General features: G+C 44.1%; 1 protein-coding gene across 2 annotated transcripts in view; it reads right to left on the bottom strand.

Moving 5' to 3' along the window:
* Positions 1-21,104, bottom strand: part of LOC149314096 (unconventional myosin-X-like) — a 47,567-nt gene extending 26,463 nt beyond the window's left edge. Inside the window, exon 1 of one of the 2 annotated variants that reach the window (XM_089520515.1) lies at positions 21,079-21,104. Coding sequence is in view for 1 of the 2 variants with exons in the window: in XM_089520514.1 (XP_089376640.1) it covers positions 10,565-10,585 (21 nt within the window). In the remaining variant the exon portion in view is untranslated. Of the gene's footprint in view, positions 1-10,564; positions 10,641-21,078 lie in introns of those variants that run through there. The other variant, XM_089520514.1, reaches the window with a different exon arrangement.
* Between the last annotated feature and the right edge of the window lie 2,074 nt (positions 21,105-23,178).

Genomic DNA, 23,178 nt, shown 5'->3' with positions numbered 1-23,178 from the left:
ACTTTTATTGTTGTAACCCGCCCGGATTCTCTGTGATTAGGCGGGCTATAAATAAATCACTTACTATTATTAGCAGAAAGGGGGCAGTCCAAGGAGTCTGGAAGGGTAACACAAACCACTTTGCAGCACCTTTGAGGCTAATTGAAAGATATAAGTTGATAACATGAGCTACTAAGGAAAACCACCTTGGGAGTGACATGCAGCCCTTGGGTTAACATTCCAACTTTGATTACAAAGGACACTTTTCATTCCAAGGGTTATCTGTCTACTGTACCTTTGGGTTGGAAATATGTGAGGAAGGAGGCATCAGAATCTGGCCTTTGAGCCTAGCACCAGTCTTGGAAGCTCTGAGCACAAAATAAAATTCAGGTCCATGATTGGATGTGTTTTCTTCCCAGCATTATGGCATTAGCGGGTTTCTTTTTTGCAGGGAAATGTGGGCTTAGCGGAGAAGCTGTCAGGCAGCCTCATATTTCTGACCTAGTCTATGAGCGCATAGTATGGAGCTGTGCCAAAGTGCCTCAATGAAGTCAAGGTACGTTTGTAAACTGCATCCCTCCCCCATCTCCTGGCAAAAAGCAGAGCAGTCGAGGGGGTGGGGTGGACGTTCTTGGTTGGCATGCACTGCTCTCGTCACTGCCTTTTAACATCACACTGTCCTTCAGGGTGCGATCAGCTTCATCCTCAAAGTGACAGTTTTATGATCTGTTCCAGCAAATGGATAGGACCAAAGTCAAGTTAACAGGTTCATGATTTGTTAGATTCTCCTTTCTCCCTTGCCTAAGAATAGAAGCAAGGTTCATTCTTTTCTTGTACCCAGGGAATTTCAATCACCAGTAGAGGAAAAGACTAAAATAAAAAAATGACCTTGATAAAATTAAAGCGCTAGGGCTCTAAGTAGTAAAATGAAGATAAAATGAAAGGATTACACATACCGGAAAACTCAGATTTATATGTGGTTGTGGGTGGTAGGGATTAGGAAGTGGCAAGGGGTGGGGGCCAGGTAAAATTCTAGCAGAGGGCAGACTAAGCTGACAGACACTTCCAGTTAACCCAAACTGTGGTCCACTATCATTGTTAAGTGTGTGTCTATAAAGGGACACTTCTACCTTTGCACTATCTAACTAGGAGTTACTGGCTCACTCTGCAACAGGCAAGCCCAGCTTGGTGCACTGTATTTGACATTGGACCAATAGGCAGAGAAAACAGTAGGCCAACCACAAACAAAAGGACAGATGGACAGACATCTACACACACCCTTTCTCCAATCTTTTACTTTGTGTTTTCAAAGTGAACAACTGGAAATACAATCTTTCTGAATGATGTCAAATGGGTCATCACATTGTTGTTGTTGATTTATGTTTAAAAATGGGGATTTAGGCATTCTTCAGGACTGATTAATTTGTGTGTACATCACTGGATGTCTCACCTCCAAAACACTCATCACTCCTAGACACGCCACTGAATGAACAAAACTGTCTTGACTGAAATGTATAAGAACATAAGAATTCACAACCAGTTGGGTTAGTGTTGGACTAGGCCTGGGGAGACTCTAGGACAGGATCAGGAACTGCTGGTAGGTTGCTGGATGATCTGCAGAGTAGATCAGCTAGGACTTCTTACTCCCAATTGTCTAACAAGAGCCACAAACAAAAAACTTTCCCAAGCCCTAAATATGGTTTCTTAAAAACAATATTTGGAAGGATTCCTGTGTGAAAGGACTTATGACCTGGATTTTGATGCTGATCACAAAATACCTGGGCTGAGCATGTCCTTACAGGCACCCTGTTTCTTAATTTTTCGCATATGCTCATTTTCACCTGAACCACTATTTTATAATAGGCTCTAGCTCTCAGAACTTGAGGTTCAAGTAAAAAACAAAATTAGATCTCACAAGCCTGATGTCTGCCCATAACTGTCCTAGGAGAACATGAAACTCACTTGGTGCCCTTGGGGCAGTCATGCCTTCTCAGCCCAACCTACCTCACAGGGCATTGTTAGGATAAAATTCTGGAATAGGACCCCAAGATTGGGCTATAAGTATAATAAATCAATAAATAAGCATTGTCTTACAGGGTCAAAGCAAGATCCATCCAGATCAGCTGTTATTCACAGTGGCCAGCAAGATAAAGGCAAACAGTCAAAGTAACCCATTAATCACCATCTCTGTATTCTAGTCAATGCTTACAGAGATTTCTTACCTCATATTTTCCTCCTGACTTCACAACCTAACAGCTCATCTTCATACCATATCATCTTCTGCAAGTTGACTGGCAAGTCCCTCAGTTCAAATATGTTCTATACATACATATCAGTATGTCTACAGCTCTCTGTCTCTTATCCTTTCTGAAAAAGCTGTACTCTTGTTACTTGGGTGCAAGGGTGGACAATAGGCAAGGCTTGCATAAGCAATTTAGCTTCCACTTTGCTTTAATATATAACATTTTGCTTCTTTCTCATGACACCCAAGATTTGTTGCCATAAGGCAGCTGCCTCATTCTGGCTAATGGCAGGGTTGGCTCTGAAAATGGCATTTTAGAGAAGGGTTATTGCACTCCAGGAGGCTCCACTGCCTCCTCATACAAACCAAAGCCACTGCAGGAAGATTATTGCCTCAGGAAAGAGGCAGTCAGTTAGCTCCTCAGTCTTTGCAACATAGAAGGAGACAGCTAAAGGCGGCTCAAAGCTTTGGAATTCAGGGCAAACCAAAGAAAAACAAGCAACCAGATTCAGAGCCCAGACCTGGTGCCAGAGGATGACATGTGATCCTTCCCTGTGTTTGACTGACTGACACTGTTCTCATCAATGCCCCACTTAAACACAAAACATACACTCTTGCAATGGATGCAGGGTGCCTTACCATCAAAGTGTCAGGAAAACTTTGCTATAATCCCTCAGGGAAAATGGATGCAAAACAGCACAGAACAAACAGGTACCTTAATACTGGGGAGCATTCGTTGTGCAGGTTTTATTCAGTAAGGTCTGCATGAAGTTTGGAGTTTGTATGAAAGGACAACTTTCTAAGGCAGCTATCAGCCACAGAGGTGCCAAAGGGAGAGGGAACTGACAGGCTTGTAGCATCTGCTGAACTGTAGGCTGACTCAGGAATAACCACCACTCAGAGAAAAGCAGCTTGTTGGAGCATGACCAAGATATCCCTGTTGATCCAAAAAAGCCATGTACCCCCCATGCAAACATTCCTGGTGAGGGGGAAGAGACAGAGTGAGATCCCTTGTATCACTCATTTCCTCCACACAGACAAGCAGGAAAACACTGTCACAATTGAAATCCCTCCTTGACATTCCCTTTCTCTTAACCACACACACGCAAACATATCCAGCTGTAGAGGAGTTATCACAGCAAACGCAATCCACAGTCTACTTGCCACAGAACTGCAGCTTCCTCCCCATCCCATGCTGGCTGTGTCCAGAGAGGGAACAACACAGGGTGATTCACTCTCATCTGAATCCCTTCTCCTTTGCAAGACTTGGTTTCTCAGTGGTCAAAGCAAAACAGACACCTAGCATTGGTTCTGGTATTCACCCTGGAATGGAAAGTGCCTCAGACTGTTGGCAGGAGTCCCCTGGAGAGCAGGGCACTCTGCCCGCTGTACATGCTGAGGCACTCAAAGGCTGGCACAATGGGCTCTGTGCCACTCAGGACTTCTACAGCACCATGCAGGATACCCTGACAAATTACATAGCCAATTCTGAGTGCTGCTGGGATTTCCCCCTTCTAAATTCAAGTCAAGGCACAGGACCAAGATGCAACTTCAAGCCAAATCCCCAATCTGGAAATGGGAAGGAACTGGAAGTGGTGGTAGTGGTGATGATAATGATGATGTCAGATGGTGAAAGGACATAGGCAAGTGGGCAAAAAAGTACAAACAACCTCCTGGACTGCATGTCTGACTCAATTTTCTTGCTTTCCTACTTCTTCCTTGTCAGCTTCCTCACTTCCGTCCCTATTCACTCATTCCACTGTTTTCCCTTTCGTATCTTTATTTTCAGTAAGCTACTGGAGGCAAATCATCCATGCACTCATCCAGTTTTGTTGGATCCACAAGCCATAAGTAGAGGAATAAATATACTCAGGACCAGGTTACGAAACACATGGTTGATCTTCCTGTTAGGATTGACAATCAGCCTACAGTACATGCACAAATTCACATATATACTCCTTCTTCCCTTCCTCACTGTTTTGAATTTGTGTTCTCATTCATCTCTAACCTCCTTCCATCTGCACCTATCTATTCTCTGATGTCAACTAAATTCTTCTTTTGGGATTAAAAGCAAGTAGATTATGCAACAGCCTCATTTCAGCCATTGGACCACCAGGGATGCATTTTAGGAACTAACAGCTGAGGGAGAAGGAGCAGAAAGGGTCCCATCCCCACTGCTGATGCCATCCCAAGAGAGTCTCCCTTTTAAATTCAATGCTGGTGTTGTTGTCGTCGTCAAGTAATTTCCCACTTTTGGTGACTCTAAAGAGAACCTATCATGCAGTTTACTTGGCAAGATTTCTTCAAAAGGGACTTACTGCCTTCATCTGAGGCTGAAAGTGTATGGCCTGCCCAAGATCAACTAGTGGGTTTGCATGGCTGAGCCAGAATTTGAACCCTGGTCTCCCAGAATCCTAGTCAAGCACTCAGACCCCACACTGGTTCTTCAAATACACATGTGCACACACTTACACCTTCCCTGACACTGAAGAAAGGGGAGGGGAACATGTCAGCAATGAGAACTGTAATGGCCCCTGACACAATGACATATGTGGGCCACCAGAGCCACTACTAGCATGTTCCTCCTGTGCCTTCCATGGCAGGGACTGAGAAAGTAGCTTAGGCAGCAATTGATGTTCTTGGCTGGCTGGTAGTCCAGCAGTTCCCACTACTACAGCCCAGCCCAGATACAAACACAAACAAGCTTTGGAACTCCCTTCCAAGACACAATGCTCACTTGGCCATCTAACTCAGGGGCTTTCAGTCTAAACTCAACAAATACGGTATTTATTGACAGCTATATACATTTAATACCGTCAGCCCTTCTTATCCATGGATTCAATCTTCCACAGCTTGAAAATTTTCCCCAAAGATATAAATTCCAAAAAACTAACCTTGATTTTTTCACTTTATATAAGGGACACCATTTCACTATGTATATAATGAGACTTGAGCATCCATGGATTTTGGATACCAAGGGCCCACTGTACATTAAACTATTTGTTGTGTTTTTGAGAACTTCTAGGGGAAAAAGTTAGGGGCTCCTGTCTGTCAACTATTCTTTGCTTCTTTTCCCACTGTATTTTCTTTATTTTTGTTGTATTTGGTATCTCTACAGCAGCTATGACTTTGTTTGTTGGTTGGTTGGTTTACAGTAACTAAAACAAATACTCTAATCTGTTTATTGCCTAGATATAAGCTCCAGAATCTGTTTAGCAACAAGGCTAAGTCTCAGACTATTTGGAATAAGAAAGAAGAGAAAAGTGCTTATGGCCCTGTCCAGAAGACCTTTTCCTATCCAACAATTAATCACAGTGTCTCATATCTTTTGACATAGCTCGTGAAACAAACTCCAGCCCCTGAATCACCTAAGAAACTGAATGCTACTATATTTTATTTCAGGAATAGCCACTGTCCCTCATTCTGACAAAGGACAGGACAAAGAGACAGAGCCTAATAAACATTCTCAGGGACTGCCTGGACCATGGAGGCACAGAGTGAGGGAACTTATCAGACTCAAGGAATGGAATCTGCCGTTGTTTGGAGTAGAAAAATCCATCCTTTAATCATGCATCCGTTTGCAAGACCTGGAGCAGATGCTCCCATGAATCTCCCCTAGTTTCCTGGCCTTTTTCAGCTGTTGCACACAGATCCTTTTAGGCTTCCTGGCCTCAAGTGGGAGCAAACCCACTGGAGAGTGTGGAAGAAAAGATAACAGCTGAGTGTTATGGAGCCTGGCCTGTTTCCAGTAGTGACTGCTCCAAAGGGCCAGGCTCTTAGTAGATACATGGGGGTGAGGGAAAGAGCGAGCACACTGGGGAGAGAGTGAAACAAACTGAGTGTACACTGTGGTCAAGAAATCAGAAGAAGACTAGGAATGAGAAGGGGAGCTATGAAAGAATTAGATAAAATCCTAAAGAGTAAAGATTTACAACTGAACACAGCAGTTAGAATCATCCAAGCCATTGTACTCCCAATCACCATGCATCAATGCGAGACCTGGACAGTGAAGAAAGCTGCCAAGAAGAAATCAACTCATTTTAGATGTGATGCTGGAGAAGAGTGCTGAAAATCCCATAGACAGCCAAAAAGACAAACAAATGGGTCATGGAACAGATCAAGTATGAAATCTCACTGGAAGCCAAGATGATTAAACTGAGGCTGTTGTACTTTGGCCACATTGTGAGACAGCATGAATCATTAGAAAAGCCAATAATGCTAGGAAAGGTGGAAGGAAGCAGAAAGAGAGCAAGACCACAAATCGATTCAGTTAAGGAGGTTGCAAGCATGAATTCATAGAACTTAAGCAGAGCTGTGGAAGATAGTGGGGGCATGGAGATGTCTCATAATCAGGTTGCCATGAGTTGGGGACAACTCAAGGGAAGTTAACAAAACAAAATTGCCAAGATGACCAAACTGAAGCTATCATATTTTAAACACATCATGAGAAGGTGTGACTCATTAGAAAAGACAATGATGTTAGGAAAGGTGGAGGGTAACAGAAAGAGAGGAAGGCTGCATACTAGATGAATAGATTCAATCAAGGAGGCCATGGCTCTGAGCCTCAGGACCTTGAGCAGAACAGCTGAGGACAGGAGGACTTGGTGATTCACAGGGTCGCCATGAGTCAAGGTTGACTTGAGGGCAGCTAACAACAACAACAACATGTTGCTAACAACCACCATGGAGGTAACATCTTGTTCTGGAGGAGGGAACTTCTTTCTATGGCACTCTGCACTCAGCACTTTCCAGACTGACTGTATCAGCTACTGGGAAGTGGGCAAGGGAGCAAGATGCTCCTTTGCAAGTCAATGGGCTCCCTACAAGGACAGCCAGGCACCAGATGCCTCTGAACAGCATTAGGCTAATCACTTAAAGGATACAGCATAGCTCCTGGTCACAATTTGCAGAAGAAGAACTGGGGGAGAGAGGGAAAAGAGCAGCAGACACATCTCTGTATGTTAGGGGAGAGGAATCCATTAAAACATCTGTTCAGAGAAAGAAAACAAAAAGATGGGTGGGGGGAGGCAAGATGTAGCCCTTTAAAACCATTATCTGCTCCATCCCTCTAGAGTATGGACAGCTCAGACACTGAGTTTAATGGGCCAGAAACTAACAGAGGGTGGGAAACAATCAAGCATTAATCAAGGGGAACTGAAGGCCCAAATGGTCCAAAGACCCCCGTCGACTCCACCACAAGTCATCTCTTACTTCTCAGCTCTCATCCCCCACTGTGATCGCAAAAGAAAAGCCTGCCATACCTACGCATTACTGCTCGCTCATCTAGCATTGATTCAGGAGAAGGGGTGGGGGCATCATCTGTCAGGCAGACAGTACAGCACCCTGCCTGGCCATCCTAACAAGGTCACTGCCAGCCCTGGGTTCACTTGACAGCTCCTGAGACAGTAGAAAGGGAAAGGGAAGGTCAAGCAGTCCTCTCCTGCATGAAAATAGGCTACTGCTACAGTCATTAGCTGTCTGTCTAGGTCCAGACATCTTTTAACTTTTGAATGGAGAGGAATACAAGGCTTTGGAGGCAATTTCCTCAAGCAGGGCACAAAAGCCTGAAGCGGCAGAGTCAGGGAACACATACACACACCCCTCATCTTTCTATTAGCATGGAAGAGACTGAGCAGCAGAATCAGCAACAGAGTGTAGGAAGCTTTAGCTTATACCAAATTTGGAGTAAGTACTCTGGGGCCAAACTGCAAAGAGACAGGGAGCTCAGAATCAAGAGGCAACAGTGCATTTTCCCTTCAGTAAAGCAATTCCTTCAGAGCTTCATGGCTGATCAACCAGACTTGCAAATGAAGCCTGTGTCTACCTCCCCAATGACCAATCACCAAACAAAGCAGGCTAATTTGCAAAATGTGGAGCCGAGGAAATCAGCAGACTACCCAACTATGGCTGGAAAACACAGACAGCCATGGTTCATCTGTACACATATGTGGGTATTGTGCATCTTCAACTAATTTCTGACTTATGGCGACCCTAAGGCGAACCTATCATGGGGTTTTCTTGGTAACATTTGTTCAGCGGAGGTTTGCCATTGTCTTCCCCTGAGGCTTGAGAGCATGGGACTTGCCCAAGGTCAGCAAGATGTTTTCATGGCCAAGCTGGGAATCGAACCCTGGTCTCCCAAGTCCAAGTCCAGCACTCAAACCACAACACCACTGCAGACAATGCCTAAGATGAAGTACCAGGGCAAGTGTCCTTTAGGCAAATAGCCACCATCTCCCACATTGCTGATTATTTAAAGAAAAGTCATTTTCACATACAATCATAAATATACACCGCCTGACACCCCCTCCCCCCAGTTAGACAACCACCAATCCTGGTAATCTTTTGGCATCAAGTAAAAACTATCATTTTTTACTAGACAGTTTAACTTACATATCAAGACTGAGATGGCTGACGGAAGAATTTTTGATATGGACAATGACTATTGTTTATTTCCTTGGCTATATTATATATTGTATATACTGTATGATACCCTCCCCCAATTGTTCTGTGATGAAGGGAGGGATTAATGATTTTAAAAGGCCACAGGATCTGACCAAGGCAAGACACAAGAGCAATGCCACCCTCCCTAAAAATCAAAATGAGGTTGTGGTTCCATCAAAATCAACAGGATTTGCATCTGAGCAAATACATTTAGAATGAGAAAGTTAGTGAGTAATATCCTTTCATTTCTCTCTCAGAAACGGGGGCAGAGGGGAGACACATCCTGTACCTCTATTTCATCACCCTATAATATGGCATTACCTTTCTCTGGTACCATCACTGTCTGCCTACACAAAATACAGGTATATGTGCACATGTGCTTGCATGTATACCGATAGAAAAACACTCTGCAGCTATCTTGATGCGAATTCTATGGGCAATGAGACCAGAGGCTTACTTAAGGTGGAAGAGAGGGGAATGAACATCCTCAGCAGAATCATGCAACAGGAATTGAATGCCATGCTTCATCAAGGGCATGCCCATTCACCTCCTCCCTCCGGCAATTTCAGACTTTTCACCACTGGCCACCCCACCCTGCAGAGGAATGGATGCAACGTTTGAATGCATGGAAATGTTTATCATATGAACCAGTAGTATGAGAGCCAGTGGGGTGTAAGAAGAAGGACTCTCCCTCCAGTCCATCTGCCATGGTCCTGGCCTCCAAGGGAGAGAAGATCTGCTGGACCTTTCCCTTTCCCCACTGCCATTCCCTTCTCCTTTTGTGTCTTGTCTTTTTAGATTGTAAGCCTGAGGGCAGGGAAATGTCTAATTAACAATTTGTAAACCACTCTGATAGCCTTTTGGCTGAAGAGTGGGGTACAAATAAATAAATATTATAATTATATTATTATTAATGGTCTGAGTCAGTGGTTCTCAACCTTCCTAATGCCCCGACTCTTTAATACAGTTTCTCATGTTGTGGTGACCCAACCAAAAAGAAGTGGTGTCTCGGTTCCTAAAACCATTGGAAATACGTGTTTTCTGAGGGTCTTAGGAGACCCCTGTGAAAGGGTTGTTCGACCCCCAAAGGGGTCGTGACCCACAGGTTGAGAACCGCTGCTTTGAGTGTTGGACTATGACTCTGAAGAACAGGGTTCAAATCCCAGCTCAGCCATGAAGCCCACTGGGCGACCCTGGGCAAGCAACACTCTCTCAGCCTCAGGGGATGGCAATGGCCACCCCCCTCTGGAGAAACATGCCAAGAAAATCCAATTAAAAGGTCGCCTTTGAGTCGTCACAAGTCGGACACAACAACAACAAAAACAGTATAGAGCCAAAATCCCCAATAGGCTCATATATACCACACTCTGGTTGCGTCTATATTGGAGAAATAACCCGGTTTGGTACCACTTTAACTCTTCGGCTGGCTCAAGGCTATGGAATTCTGGAGTTCTGCTCTGGAGAACCACAGCAAACTCCACTTCCCAGAATTCCATAGCATTGAGCCAGGGCAGTTAAAGCGGTGTCAAACCGGTTTATTTATGCAGTGTGTGGATGCAGCCCAAGCAGGACTTTAGCCCACTGTTCCTAAAAGTGGCCAGAAGATCACCACTTGGAGCTTGGCTCCTCATCTAAATGGATGCAAGGGGAGCTTTGGTGGCAGCAGGGTCCGGGGAGGGTGACCAGAGGTCCTCCTTTTCCCGGACACGCCCTCCACTTTCCACACACACACCCCTGTCCGGGAGGAATTCCAAAAAAGGTCCTCCATTTGCAGCCTGACCAAGATGGAGCATGCATTCCCATTTCTAAGGGTGTCCTCTATTTTTCCCAATGGCATGTCCTCCATTGCCCTCCACTAGCCAGCCCGCACCCCCCCCCCGAAGCCATGCAAGGTCTCACCTCCGGCAGCTGCGAATCCATCTGCTTGGAAGGCTGCTGCTGCTCAAGAGAGAAGACCAGGAGGCTTTAATGTATTGCCTCGCTGCCTTGCAAAAAAAAGCCCCCTTCTTCTGATAGCGCGCGCCCTTTCCCAGCCGCAGCGCCAGCCTCTCCCCGCAAGCAGCGCGAGCCCAGCGCCCGGGCTCCAGACCTGGCCACGCCCCCGCCGCCCGATTGGACCCTGAGAACGCTGGGGGCGTGGCCTAACACCCTCTGCCCCTCCCTCCCTCCTTCAGTCAGTCTTCAGGCAGTGGAGGGAGAGGGCAGTTGATTGAGGGGAGTGAGGTCACCCAGGAAGAAAGGCCAGCAGGGCTCCCAAGCCACGCCCCAAACCGAGCCACGCCCCCTTAGTCAGAGGACAAGACTGAGGGAGACGTTTCAGTGGAAGGCGGACTTAGTCATAGAGGAACACTGGGAATTACTTGCTCATAGGGAAACACAAGAGAATACTTCCCCATAGAGAAATGTAGGAGTACATTTGACCACAGGAAAACAGAATACTTGCCCTATGCTTCCCTATGGGCAAGTATTCTCCTATGTGCCACTATGGGCAAGTACAGTGGTCCCTCCACATCGCCTGAGGGCAGGGAACCGTCTTATTAAAAATAATAATTGTAAGCTGCTCTGAATGCCTCTAGGGCTGAAGGGCGGGGTATAAATAACATAAATAAGTAAATAAAATAAATACCCGCACGAATGTGGAAAAACCACAAATAAAAAACCACTATTCTTTTTACCTAAGAGAATGGAGTTCCTCTCTAGGAATCTCCAGGTCCTCCAGTGCAACTCTATGATCAACATCTGCCAGGAGTTGACCATAGAATCATGCTGGAGGGCCTACAGATGCCTAGAGAAGTGGTTTCTATAGGAACATCTAGGTTGTGCCACGCAACTCTATGGTCAACTTCTGGCAGAGTTGCGCTGGAGGACCTAGAGATTCCTAGAGAGAACATATTAATCAGACCCACACTAAAGTCAAAGCTGCAGATATGAAGGGCCAATTGTACTCCCAATGTTTCCCTATGGGCAATACTGTCATTTGTATTAGTATGTCCCTGTGGGATTACAAGACAGTAATAATGTAATTTAGGAAAAATTGTATTATTTACTGGTACCTGGTATTTACACACACACACACACACATGCTTCGGTTTAAAAATATATAGGTAGAGAGAGATATGTAAGAATATATATGTGTGTGTGTGTACACACACATATATACACACACATATTTTTACATCTCTCTCTTTATACACACACACACACACATTGATGGAAAAGAATAATCAAGAGTTAAAAGTGCTAAAGGAAATTTATTTACTTAAGTTTGTTCTGTATATGGATAAGAAGAAACAGAAGTTGTATCTGTTCTTTTATGTATTCTGTATATGCTACAAGTGAATCTAAATTAATGTTGTATAAAGTATATCTGAGGCCAATACAGTTAAAGTGAACCAGTGACTTAAAAGGCTGAAGATGGGGAAGTCAAACAAGAAGAGGAAGATACACTCCAACAGATTATTATAAAATTGGAGTACTTTATGATAATTGTTTCACTTGGTTAAAAATTAAATTAAAACACATTTAAAAATAAATATAGATTCATGCTTCTTAAGTCAGGCTCAGAATGGAGGACATTTTGAAAATTCCTCCTGTGAGACAGAAGATTGAAATGGTGGACATGTCCTGGAAAAGGAGGACGTGTCTGGTCACCCTGTCTCCAAGGCTTTCTTTTGGAGTCTGGTCTGGACTTTGGAGAAGCTCTTCACTTCTTCAGGGGAAGAAGGCAATGGCAAGCCCACTTCTGAAGAGATCTGCCAAGAAAACCCCATGAAAGGGTCAGCATAAGTCAAAAATGACTTGGAGGCACACATCAACAATAAGGCACTGCATAAATGTAGAACGTTCAAGGAAAATGAAGGGCATGGCCAAATAAAAGCTTTAAAAATCACTCATGAATGGTTCTTAGGCTCAAAATGGAGGGCATTTGGGAATTCCTCCTGGACAGAAGGTTGAAATGTAGGATATGTCCTGGAAAAGGAGGGCATGTCTGGACACCCTGGAAGTGGAACTGCTTTTATGGTGGGGGAAGGCACTCTGCACATGCTCAGAAGAGCTGCTTTTGCCATTCTTCTTTCACAGGTTGAGAACTTGCAAAGCTTATTTTGGGGTATAAATATTTTGCTATATTTTATTATAACAGCAGTTACAGAGAGGCCAAAGAGCATGAATCTGGAAAGGTCAGATGACCTTTAAGTGAACTTCTGATGACTGGTCACATAGACCTGAGGGCATGTGGAAAGGATCCCAGTAACTTTATGGCTGTGAATCTTGCTGCTTTCCCACTCCCTACCCTTTCTTGAAGGTTACAGGACAAAGGTTTCTGCTAGCCCACATGGTATTTTCCACACCCCATCCTATCCCAAACTACCTGGGATTGCCCTAATCTTATCACTGTCTGATTAAATCAATGTCACTGTCATCAACAAAAAATATTTCTTTTGTAACTCTAAAGTATCAACCAGCTGGGAATGCCATTGTTTGTGGGATTCCTGGAAAATCAACTCAACTGCCTCAAATCAAGTTTTATCCATAAATACCCCACTTTGGGCACTCCCACTTTGGTCCAGTTTGGAATCAGGCAGAAACCGTGTCAGATTCAAGACTCCTCAGAACTGCTGTCTGTGGCACACAGCAGCAGACTGAGTCACATTCAACTCCCAGCTTTTCCCCATAGTGGAGCCTGGCTTCTGGAATTGGAAAGCATTGCCCATTGCAATCCTGTAATTTGCTATCCACTACCACCTTTTAAAAATATATATCTAAGGGCTGGTACAGACGGCCAGGAAGTGCCGTCATGGGGCCGATACTAGGGTTAGGGAGTGTGCAGCAACTGCACTCTCCCTAACCCTAGTATGTGTGGGCGCCACCATGATTGCGCGGCTCTGCCCACACGGGGCACGCATCCATGACGTATCTTGTGTGAAGCATCCAAATGGTGCATCGCACAGGACACATCACCACGCCGCTGGAAGGCACTTATGGCGCCTTACCAGTGGCATGAAAAGAAGCTGTATTTCGCAGCTCCTTTCTGCGCATGCATTTCTGGTGCGGCAACTACACAGCTGCACCAATGATGCAGAGGAGAAAGGGGTTGCCCCTTTCTCCTCTTTAGGGTTGGGGTGCCGGTGGGCATGAAGCCGCAAGGGCACCCCTTTTCCGGGCCGAAGAGAAGCAACATTTTGCCTGGAAAAACGCCGGATTGGGGCCACAGGGCTGCACATGTGGTTACTGTGGCCCCAATCCTGCGCTTCCAGGTGCGGCATAGAGCCGTCCCTTCCAAGGCTGTCTGTACAGCCCTTATGTTTTTTTCTGTGTGCGAGAGAGTGCTGTGTGTGCGTGTGTGTGTGCGTGCGCTGATTCCCTTTTTTGTGAATAAACTAATTTGGAACCTGCCTCTGGAGTTCTTTGGGTTTGGACAGATATAGACTGAAAGTCCTGGCTAGTGTTACTCTGGCCCTTTCGCTGCTCCCTATTGAGCTAAATCAATTTCCATATTGAATTTGATTTGTGGGTGCCCTCCTGGGACCCTAGGTTTTTTTTTGTAACACTTTATTGTCTTGTCCATTTCCTTCCTAGCTGCCCTTCCTAATCACAGGGAGTTGTTCAACAAAATTTGGAGGGCTACATGGCGCCCACCCCAATTTTAAATATTCACTTGCAGCTGGTCATTAACACAGTAAGGGTTTATGCCTATACATGCAATCCAATAAGTCAAGAGGCAGCTACTGACTAGCTCAGAAATGTATTATTTTGACACCCTGGGGGAGGAGTTGAACCCCCAAAGGCAGATGCAACTGAGGAAGTAAGCTCAAGTCTACAAAAGCTCATGCTACCACCTTTTGTCTTTGAGTTAGTCTTAAAGGTGCTGCAAAATACCTTGGGATACTGGTTTTCCACACTAACATGGCTGTATGGTTGAATTCCCCCAAAAGGTAGAGAGTGATATGAACTAACAGTATCACATTTTTAACATGGCATCCTCAGAATACCTAAATAAACATGGTGATCAGTTATAAAGCAGAGCCAGGCTGGTAATTAAGAATAGTTGGGTCACATATAGTACACGTGTGTGTCAAGGTGCGTAAGTATCCACACACAAACACACTTAATAAGACCTGCTACCCAACTGAAGGAATCATATTTGACTAATTGTGTTACTTTTAATGGATTCTACAGTTAGCTAACTAAATCTGAATAAGGTTGTATATGAGAACAAATATAAAGAAAAATATATAATGTACGTTTAGAGATGGTTACTGCATGTGCCACATCAGGCAAAATACTGTTGGTTAAGAACTTACTCTGGATTCTGTATGGTGGTAGAAAAAGGGTTTGCTACAAAGGATATTATGTACTCACAGATGTTCACTTTATAATTTGATGTTGTCATTGATGTGTGTTTTCAAGTAATCTCTGATTTAGGCAACATTATCATGTGGTTTTCTTGGCAAGATTTGTTCAGAGGTTTGCCATTGCCTTCTCTTCAGGCTGAGAGCATGTGACTTGCCCAAGATCAGCCAGTGGGTTTAATGGTCAAGCAGGAAATTGAACCCTCCAGAGATGTAGTCCAACACTTAAACCATTATGCCACACTGTCTCTTAAAATAAATAATCCTTTGCTGCAATACAATGTCTGTTAATGTGGGATCATGGTGCTATGACTATGTAGTGTGAAAGGGACCAAGGTTTCCTCAAACCAGTTCTGTTTGGTTGAGCCTGTGGACACTTGTCATATGTTTCAGAAAGGGACACATATTATACTTGGGTACCAATTCTTCAGGGAATAAATCTCTGCAGAGTTCCAAAGATGTATTATTTCAAGACACAGCCATAAAAATTAAAGTGACAAGATTTCTATAAAGTATAAATTGCTTCTGGGGGTCACAGTAATAGAGAGCATGGAAGGATTTGTATTTTGCTTTAGACTCTGCCCATGTCTCTCTAGTAATTTCAGGGAAGACTTGCTTCCAGAGAGAGAGAAAGAGAGAGTGTTCATCGTTCAGTTACACATAATGCAAGAAAGTATTATGTGAGGGTGGGACTGCACTGGCATCATCCACAGGTATGGATAAGTTTCTCTGACAGAGCCATGAAAAGCTATTACTGCAATGAGGATGGCTGTCACTTGACTAGCCAGCTTTGAAAAATCATTTAAAAAGACATTTTGTTCTATTCATCCCACATTTCCTTTAGAGCCAGATCCTCTATCTGGATCTTGCTCAATACAGAAGCTGAAGGAGTAATTCACATTTGGACCTTTATTATGTATTAAACAAGCACAAATAACCATCTTTGTGTGTGTGCCTTCAAGTTGCCTTTCGACCTATGGAAGCTCCATTAATTTAAAATAGTTTTCTTAGGCAAGGAATATCCAGGGCTGGTTTTACCAGTTCCTTCTTCTGAAACATAGGGGCCCGTTCCCACTTACTGGAAAATCCGTTTCCTGAACCGATTCCTGAAACTGGTTCTGAAAAAACATAGTTCCCACTATGTTTGCGCCAGTTTCAGGAATTGGATCAGTGGCGGGGGGGGCAGCTTGATGGCCCGTCCCGTCTCTGGCCTCTCCTGGCCCCAAAATCCCCGGCCCAGCCTCTTTACCAGCTTCTTTGGCCACTGACTGGGTTCCCTGCACCTTTTTAAAAACTTTCCCATGGCCGGGGAGGCCGGAAGGAGGTTGCAGAGAAGCCGCTTGTCTGCGACTGCCTTCTGACCTCCCCAGTCACAGGAAATTTTTTTTTAAAAGCCCAGAGAACCCGGTCAGCAGCTAAAGAAGCCATTAAGGAGGCTGGGCCAGGAATTTTGGGGCCAGGAGAGACCAGGCCAGGCCAGCTCCCCCCCCCCCCCCAGGTTGAGCTGCCAGTGGGAACTAGGGCAGATTCAATTCCGATTCAAATCTGCCAGGTTCCCACCTGGGCTGAATCAATTTATTTCTAAATAAATCGATTCAGCCCAAAAAACACCCCATTTTCCCAGCGTCTTTTTGATGCAGGTTAAATAGGCAACAATGGGCAAAAAACATCCCCCCCCCTTCTGAATCAATTTCTGAAATCAGATTCAGTGGGAACCATGCCCGTTTAACCTGGATCACGATCCGGATTTAAACATAGTGGGAACAGGGCCATAGCCTATAGCACCTGGTATTCATTGGGCGTCTAAAGAAACTGGCACTGCTCCATCATGCCTAGAGCCCAGAAGCAAATTAAAGACCCTATGATGTCCATCCTAACTACCCCTGCCCTGGGAGGAACAGAAGAAGAGGCAGTATCTGCTGGACTTTATCCCTTCCCACATTGCCATTCCCTTTTCTGTCATGTCTCAATTAGATTGTAAACCTAAGTGCAGGGAACTCTTGTTTTTCTTTTACTTGTAAAGTGCCATGTACAGTGACACACTAAATAAATAAACAAACGTATCCCATCCAACTACAGTCCTGACCCTGCTTAGCTTCCAAGATTAGACAGGATCTAGTGCCTTTTAGGGTACAGTATTTAGGCCACCCAACTTTGTATTGAAACTCCTGTCTCTATGCTGGTGATCTTTCTCTGTCCTCACCCACCAATCCAAATGATCTTCTTTTCCCGTCACCCATCCATCTACCCTTATGCTCCCAGTAACCCATTCTTTCTCTCACCTACACTTTATTATTATTATTTTCTGCTTTTCTCTCTCTCTTTCTTTCCATCCCAACTTTCCCCTCTGTTGACCTTTCTTCTCCTCTTCTTCCATACTCACTTACTAGCAACAGGATTTATTTTTGAGGAGTGTGCTCAAGTAGCAGTAAAAGCCCAAATGTGTATTTTTCTTACTATACTCTGAAGCAAGAGGAGTTGCCTAGGAATTAATATGCCAGAGGAGACTGCAATATCCGGGAGAACCACAGTGTTCCTAAAGTTAGTACTGCAGGCTACAAACAGAGGTAAATGAACAATAATGAATTAATAATAATAATAATAGATTTATTTCTAGCCCGCCCAATCACGAAGAACCAAAAAATAGGCAGAAACATTGGCGGGGGAAAATAGACAGATGAGGGGACAAATATCTCTATATCTGGGGAGGGTAACTAGGTTGGAAACGCCTGCCGGAAGAGATCCGTCTTGAGTGCTTTCTTAAAAGCTACCAGAGTGGAAATGTGACGGATCTCCTCCGGCAGGTCGTTCCATAGTTTAGGAGTAGTAGTAGAAAAGGCCCTCTGGGAGACAGATGTTAGCCTGGATTTTTTTGGCTGTAGTAGATTTCTTCCCAAGGACCTTAATGTGCGGGACGGACAAAAGGGAAGAAGGCGTTCCCTCAAGTACTCTGGGCCCAAGCCATGTAGGGCTTTAAAGGTAATCACCAACACCTTGTACTTTGCCCGGAAACTAATAGGCAGCCAGTGCAGGGACTTCAAGACCGGTGTTATATGGTCATTCCTAGAAGTTCCCGTGATCAATCTGGCTGCCATATTTTGTACCAGCTGAAGTTTCCGAACTTGGCACAAGGGTAGCCCCAAGTAAAGCGCATTACAGAAGTCCAATCAAGAGGTTACCAATGCATGTACTACTGTTTCCAGGTCCCTCGGCTCCAGGAAGGGGCGCAGTTGGCGTATCCGACGAAGGTGATAGCAGCCGCTCTTGACTGTCGCATCCACCTGAGCTGTCAGTTGGAGCGACAAGTCAAGAAGCACCCCCAAGCTGCGAACAGAATCCTTCAGGGGAAGTGTGACCCCATCCAGAACTGGCTGACACAACTCCATTCCTGGATTCGGGGTTCCTATAGCAAGTACCTCTGTCTTACCTGGATTCAGCTTGAGTCGGTTTTCCCTCATCCAGTCCATTACCGCCCCAAGACAGGCATTCAGAGGATCAATTTTTTAATCAATTTTAAAAACAAATAATCCCCAGGGTTCAAACTCCTAGTCTCCCTTAGTATGTATGTTATTTAGGTATTTAGGTTATACAGTCATACAGCTTTCAGACAGACAGATTGACTCACTCATTGCAGAACAGATGACATGTGTTACAAGACCTATAAAGGAAAATAAAAATTCCCTATCTATTTCAGAGGAAGGAACTGACAAAAACATCACTGAGTATTCCTTGCCAAGGAAAACCCCATGGAATCAAAGGGGTCACCATAGGTCCCCAGGAAATTTGAAGGGACACACCCACAAAAATAATCCATGGGAAAATTCAAAAGCAAGAGTGGTAGAGGGACTGGAGAGATTGTCTGCTTCCTGCTCAGTAGAAGCACCCAAATATCAAGGAATGAAAGAGAACTGTATACAGCAGAAATGGCATTGCAATTATGTATAGTCAATGAGGCAATTCCCATTTCCTCTATGAAGGGTAGCCACAAAACCACAACCCATGGTAGCCAAGACGTCAGTTTGACCAAATAGTGGCAAAGTCATCGCTTACAGCCAAGGCCACTTCCTGCTGTAACCTGAAACACTGAAGAACCCTTTAGTTCACTAGACTCTTTCCCTGTCCTTTTGTTTGGGCACGAGTGGAACACTGACAAAACATTTCTTGCATAGGCTTCAATAAAATAAGTATAAATGTACTTATTTATTTCTTCAGGATCCAGGCTTAGACTGCAACCATGATGCAGAAATAAAGCAGTTTGACACCACTTTAACTTCAATGGATGGATGTTATGGAATTCTGGGATTTTTAGTTTGGCGGGACACCAGAGCTGTCAGATGGGGAAGGCTAAATAGCTCACAAAACTACAGGTCTGAGAATTCCATAACATCAGTCACAACAGTTAAAGTGAAGTCAAACTGATTTATTTCTGAAGTGTGGCAGCAACCTAAGCCATATTTCCCTTAACATATGTACCATTTATTTAAATAGGTCTAAGTATGATTATGTCAGGATCTTTCTTCTTCATAGTAGAAATGTACTAGAAGTACTATTGCTGCTGTTATCTAGTGCAAGCGGTGTGAGTGGTGCTTAACACTATGGAGAAAGGACCCTGTATAAATCTTAACAAAGGAAAAGAAGAGAAGAAGGAATAAGGAATCTGGGAAGGGGACAGAGCTAGAGGGGTAATGAAAAATCCCCTGTGTTATTGTTTCAGAGACACTTGCTGAGGACTAGCATTGTAGGAGACTGAGAGGATGATAGGTCTGTGATGAAGGTGTGATGGGAATAATTAGTTTTGAAAATAAGGGATCTGAAGGAAGTAAGAGTTCATCTACCCTGTAGAAATAATGCACTTTGACACCACTTGAACTGCCATGGCTCGATCCTACAGAATCCTGCGATTGGTAGTTTTGTGAGGCACCAGCACTCTTTAGTAGAGAAGGCTAAAGTCCTTGTAAAACTACAACTCCCAGGATTCCATAGGATGAGCTACAGCAATTAAAGTGGTGTCACACTGCATTATTTCTACAGTGTAGATACATTCTAATAAGGGTGACAAAGATGGGCTGGTGGAACTCAGGCCTAGTATCGCAGGAACTGCATGCATCAGCATGGCTGGGATGGAAAGCCATAACCCTTAGAGTTTAAAGTATTGTGGGGGCAGGGTGCTTGAAGAACCTGAAGAACTGCCAGAGCTCTAAAGGAGCCAAGACCTGGGCTTGCAGCTAGCTGTCTTGGGACCCAGCCCCATCTTTGTGCATGTGCCCTTCTGTCCTGATTCCTGCTTTGGCTAGCTTTTCTTTCTACAGCCTTCTTTCTTATCAAGGATGCAGGGTGATAAATAGGTGATCAGTATCTAGGCCACTCTTCCATTGCAGGAAGGGAGCCATCCTGTCTGCCTGGAATTGGCAGTGGTCTGGAGATGCCTGGCCCCTGACACAAACCCACCAGGAGAGATATCAAAGAGGTGGGCGAGCACCCATTTCCTGCCTTTCTGTTGCAGCCCATTTAATGAGATCTCTGGAACTGGGGTGGGGAGAGAAGGGGGAAGAAGGAGAGAAGTTGATTAGTCTGGGGTACCAAAAGGGCATGGCATATTGGACCACAACTCTGGAGAGCAGGATTCAAATCCTGGTTCAGCCATGTAAACCCACTGAGTGACCTTGGGCAAGTCACACTCTCTCAGCCTCAGAGGATGGCAATGGCAAGCCCCCTATGAAGAAACTTACCAAGAAAATCTCATGATAGGGCCTCCTTAGGCTCTCCATAAGTTGGGAACCAAATTGAAGGCACACAACAACAACAAACCAAAAGAGGGATGGGGGCAAAATGTGACAGCACCTTTGAGACTAACTGGTTTTATTTTCACATGCGCTTTTGTGGCTATCAACCCACTTCTTTGGATGTAGTCCCATCAAAACACATTTCCCCAGACACAGTACTTTCTTTTCTGTTTGCAGGATGGAGCTGAGAGGGTGTTCCCCTTTCTCTTGGGGGGGGGGGGGAGGCTGCTGGAAACACAGGAAATGCTTACTATATCTGTTTGTACATATCCACCCTTACCTCAAGGTGTGCAGGTTTTCCAGGCGATGAGACATGCCTGGAATGAACAGGATAAACTCAGTGACTGATGTTACAAGCAATATATGAATCAGATGTGGTTTATCAAAATATAAATTGACAGAAACTTCTTTCTCTGTGTAACACGCACCTTAGTCATCATAGTCCATATCTGGTGTGGAATCTCCCCAAATTCACTGAGCATTCCTGAACTGATAGTGCAACATAATCCTCATTCTGGCTCCTTCTGCTGGTTTCTCCTTATCACATTTTGATAAGCATCCTTAGGAACACAGGAAGTTGCCTTGTAGGGAATCAGACACCCCTTGGCCCTCTGGCTCAGTATTATCAGGTATGGGGAAATTTTGGCCTTCCAGATGTTTTGGATGGTAACTCTACAGTTCCTTTCCATTGACTGTGCTGACTGAATTGGCTTCCTGGAGTTGACATCCAAAACTGTTGGAAGAACTGCTGGCAGATAGCAAAATGTCTATTCTGTCCTTGGTTCTCATGCTTCTCTTTTGTCTCACAACTCTATGGAGTTTATCACACAAAGGAGATCAGGAATTTATCCCTGGAAAAATAACATAATTACTCGTAACGATTTCACATGACGTTGCACAAACCGGCCATTAAAGTGGTCACAAAGAAGCATTAATGTGCATCTTTTTACTTTCGGGATTTCAGCAACAATGCATTTCCGACAGCACTTTATTTGGACAATTGCGTGTGATAATCATTTGCGCAATTACTTGCCATTTCTGCTTCATTTGCGGGATGCTTTAAATGCACCTTAATCTCTTTTTAATGTCGAAATCAGCCCCAGTGTGATAAACTCGTGTGAAGCAGGTTAGGTTTAAGAGACAGTAACTACCTCTAAAGGTCCAAAACACACTGCAGCAATAATCCAGTTTGAGACCACTTTAATTGTCTTGGCTCAGCGCTAGAGAATCCTGGGAATTGTAGTTTATTGTAGCACCAGAACTCTCTGACACAGAAAGCTAAATGTCTCACAAAAATACAGTTCCCAGAATTTCCTAGCATTGAGCCAAGGCAGTGAAAGTGGTCTCAAACTAGGTTATTTCTGCACTGTGTTTTGGACTTAAATTACCCAGTGTAGGCTGATACCACCACCACCACCACCACCACCATGGCAATGGTAATCTCAGTTATAATCATAGTAATAGTAATAATAAGTAACATAAAAAATAAGAAATGTCTTACATAAACAATATTGTTACCATTTTCAAAAGACAAAGACAGAGTCCATACCATCGCTGAAGTTTTACACATTTATATGAATGAGGTCAGACATAAATGAGGCATCGCCCCTTGTTCTTTCCACATCCATAGCTGTATTTACAAAAAAAATGTTTGATGATGTCTAAGAATAGATCATATTTTTTTAAAGCCCACATCTCTGATGCCTGCCTTTATGCTTTGATGAAAAAATTGGAGGGAAAACTATGGCACCTTGAAAATTAATAGATCTACTGCCGCAGAAGCTTTTGTAGACTACGCCCCACCACATCATAGCTGGTTTCTAGTAATGCAAGGCTGTGCCACAATAAATCTTCAAAGGTGACAAAGTCTCGCTTCTTTCTTTTTACCTGGTATATATTAAGAAAATAACAGGGTATCATCTTGGGATTTAAAACGCCTTTCCTTATGTGCCTTAGGTTGACAGATTTTGTTTATCTGTCTCAATGTAGGATATCTGCCTTTACTTTCCTTTAGTTCGGTCATTTTTCTATGGTGTGGAGCTCTGCTATATATGTTGCTGATTTTATTTTTCTTAGATTATGGTTTTCCCTGTCTCAGCTAATCAGGAGGTTGTCTAGCCTAGATGGTAATGATGCATAGGAGTGGATTGCATTTCCTTTGGGTTTAGGTTTTGATCTTCCCCTGCTTAGCAATGCATGGAGGAACTGTGGTTGCTTTAGTTGAGATGACTCTGAAAACCAAAGATTTTTCTTCTGCACGGTTAACATCTATGGCATCTGCTTCAGTTCTGCTTTGCAGCTGTTGTCTTCGTATAGGCCATGAGGAGAGAGAATATGTCCAAAGCTGTAAGATCTTAGGAAAGCAGTGAAACATTATACA

Source organism: Sceloporus occidentalis, unplaced genomic scaffold (assembly GCF_023333645.1).
Source record: "Sceloporus occidentalis isolate IW3139 unplaced genomic scaffold, rSceOcc1.0.p SCAF_4, whole genome shotgun sequence".
NCBI lineage: Eukaryota > Metazoa > Chordata > Lepidosauria > Squamata > Phrynosomatidae > Sceloporus > Sceloporus occidentalis.
Note: the sequence above shows the minus strand (reverse complement) of the source record. Positions and strands in the feature narration are given on the sequence as shown.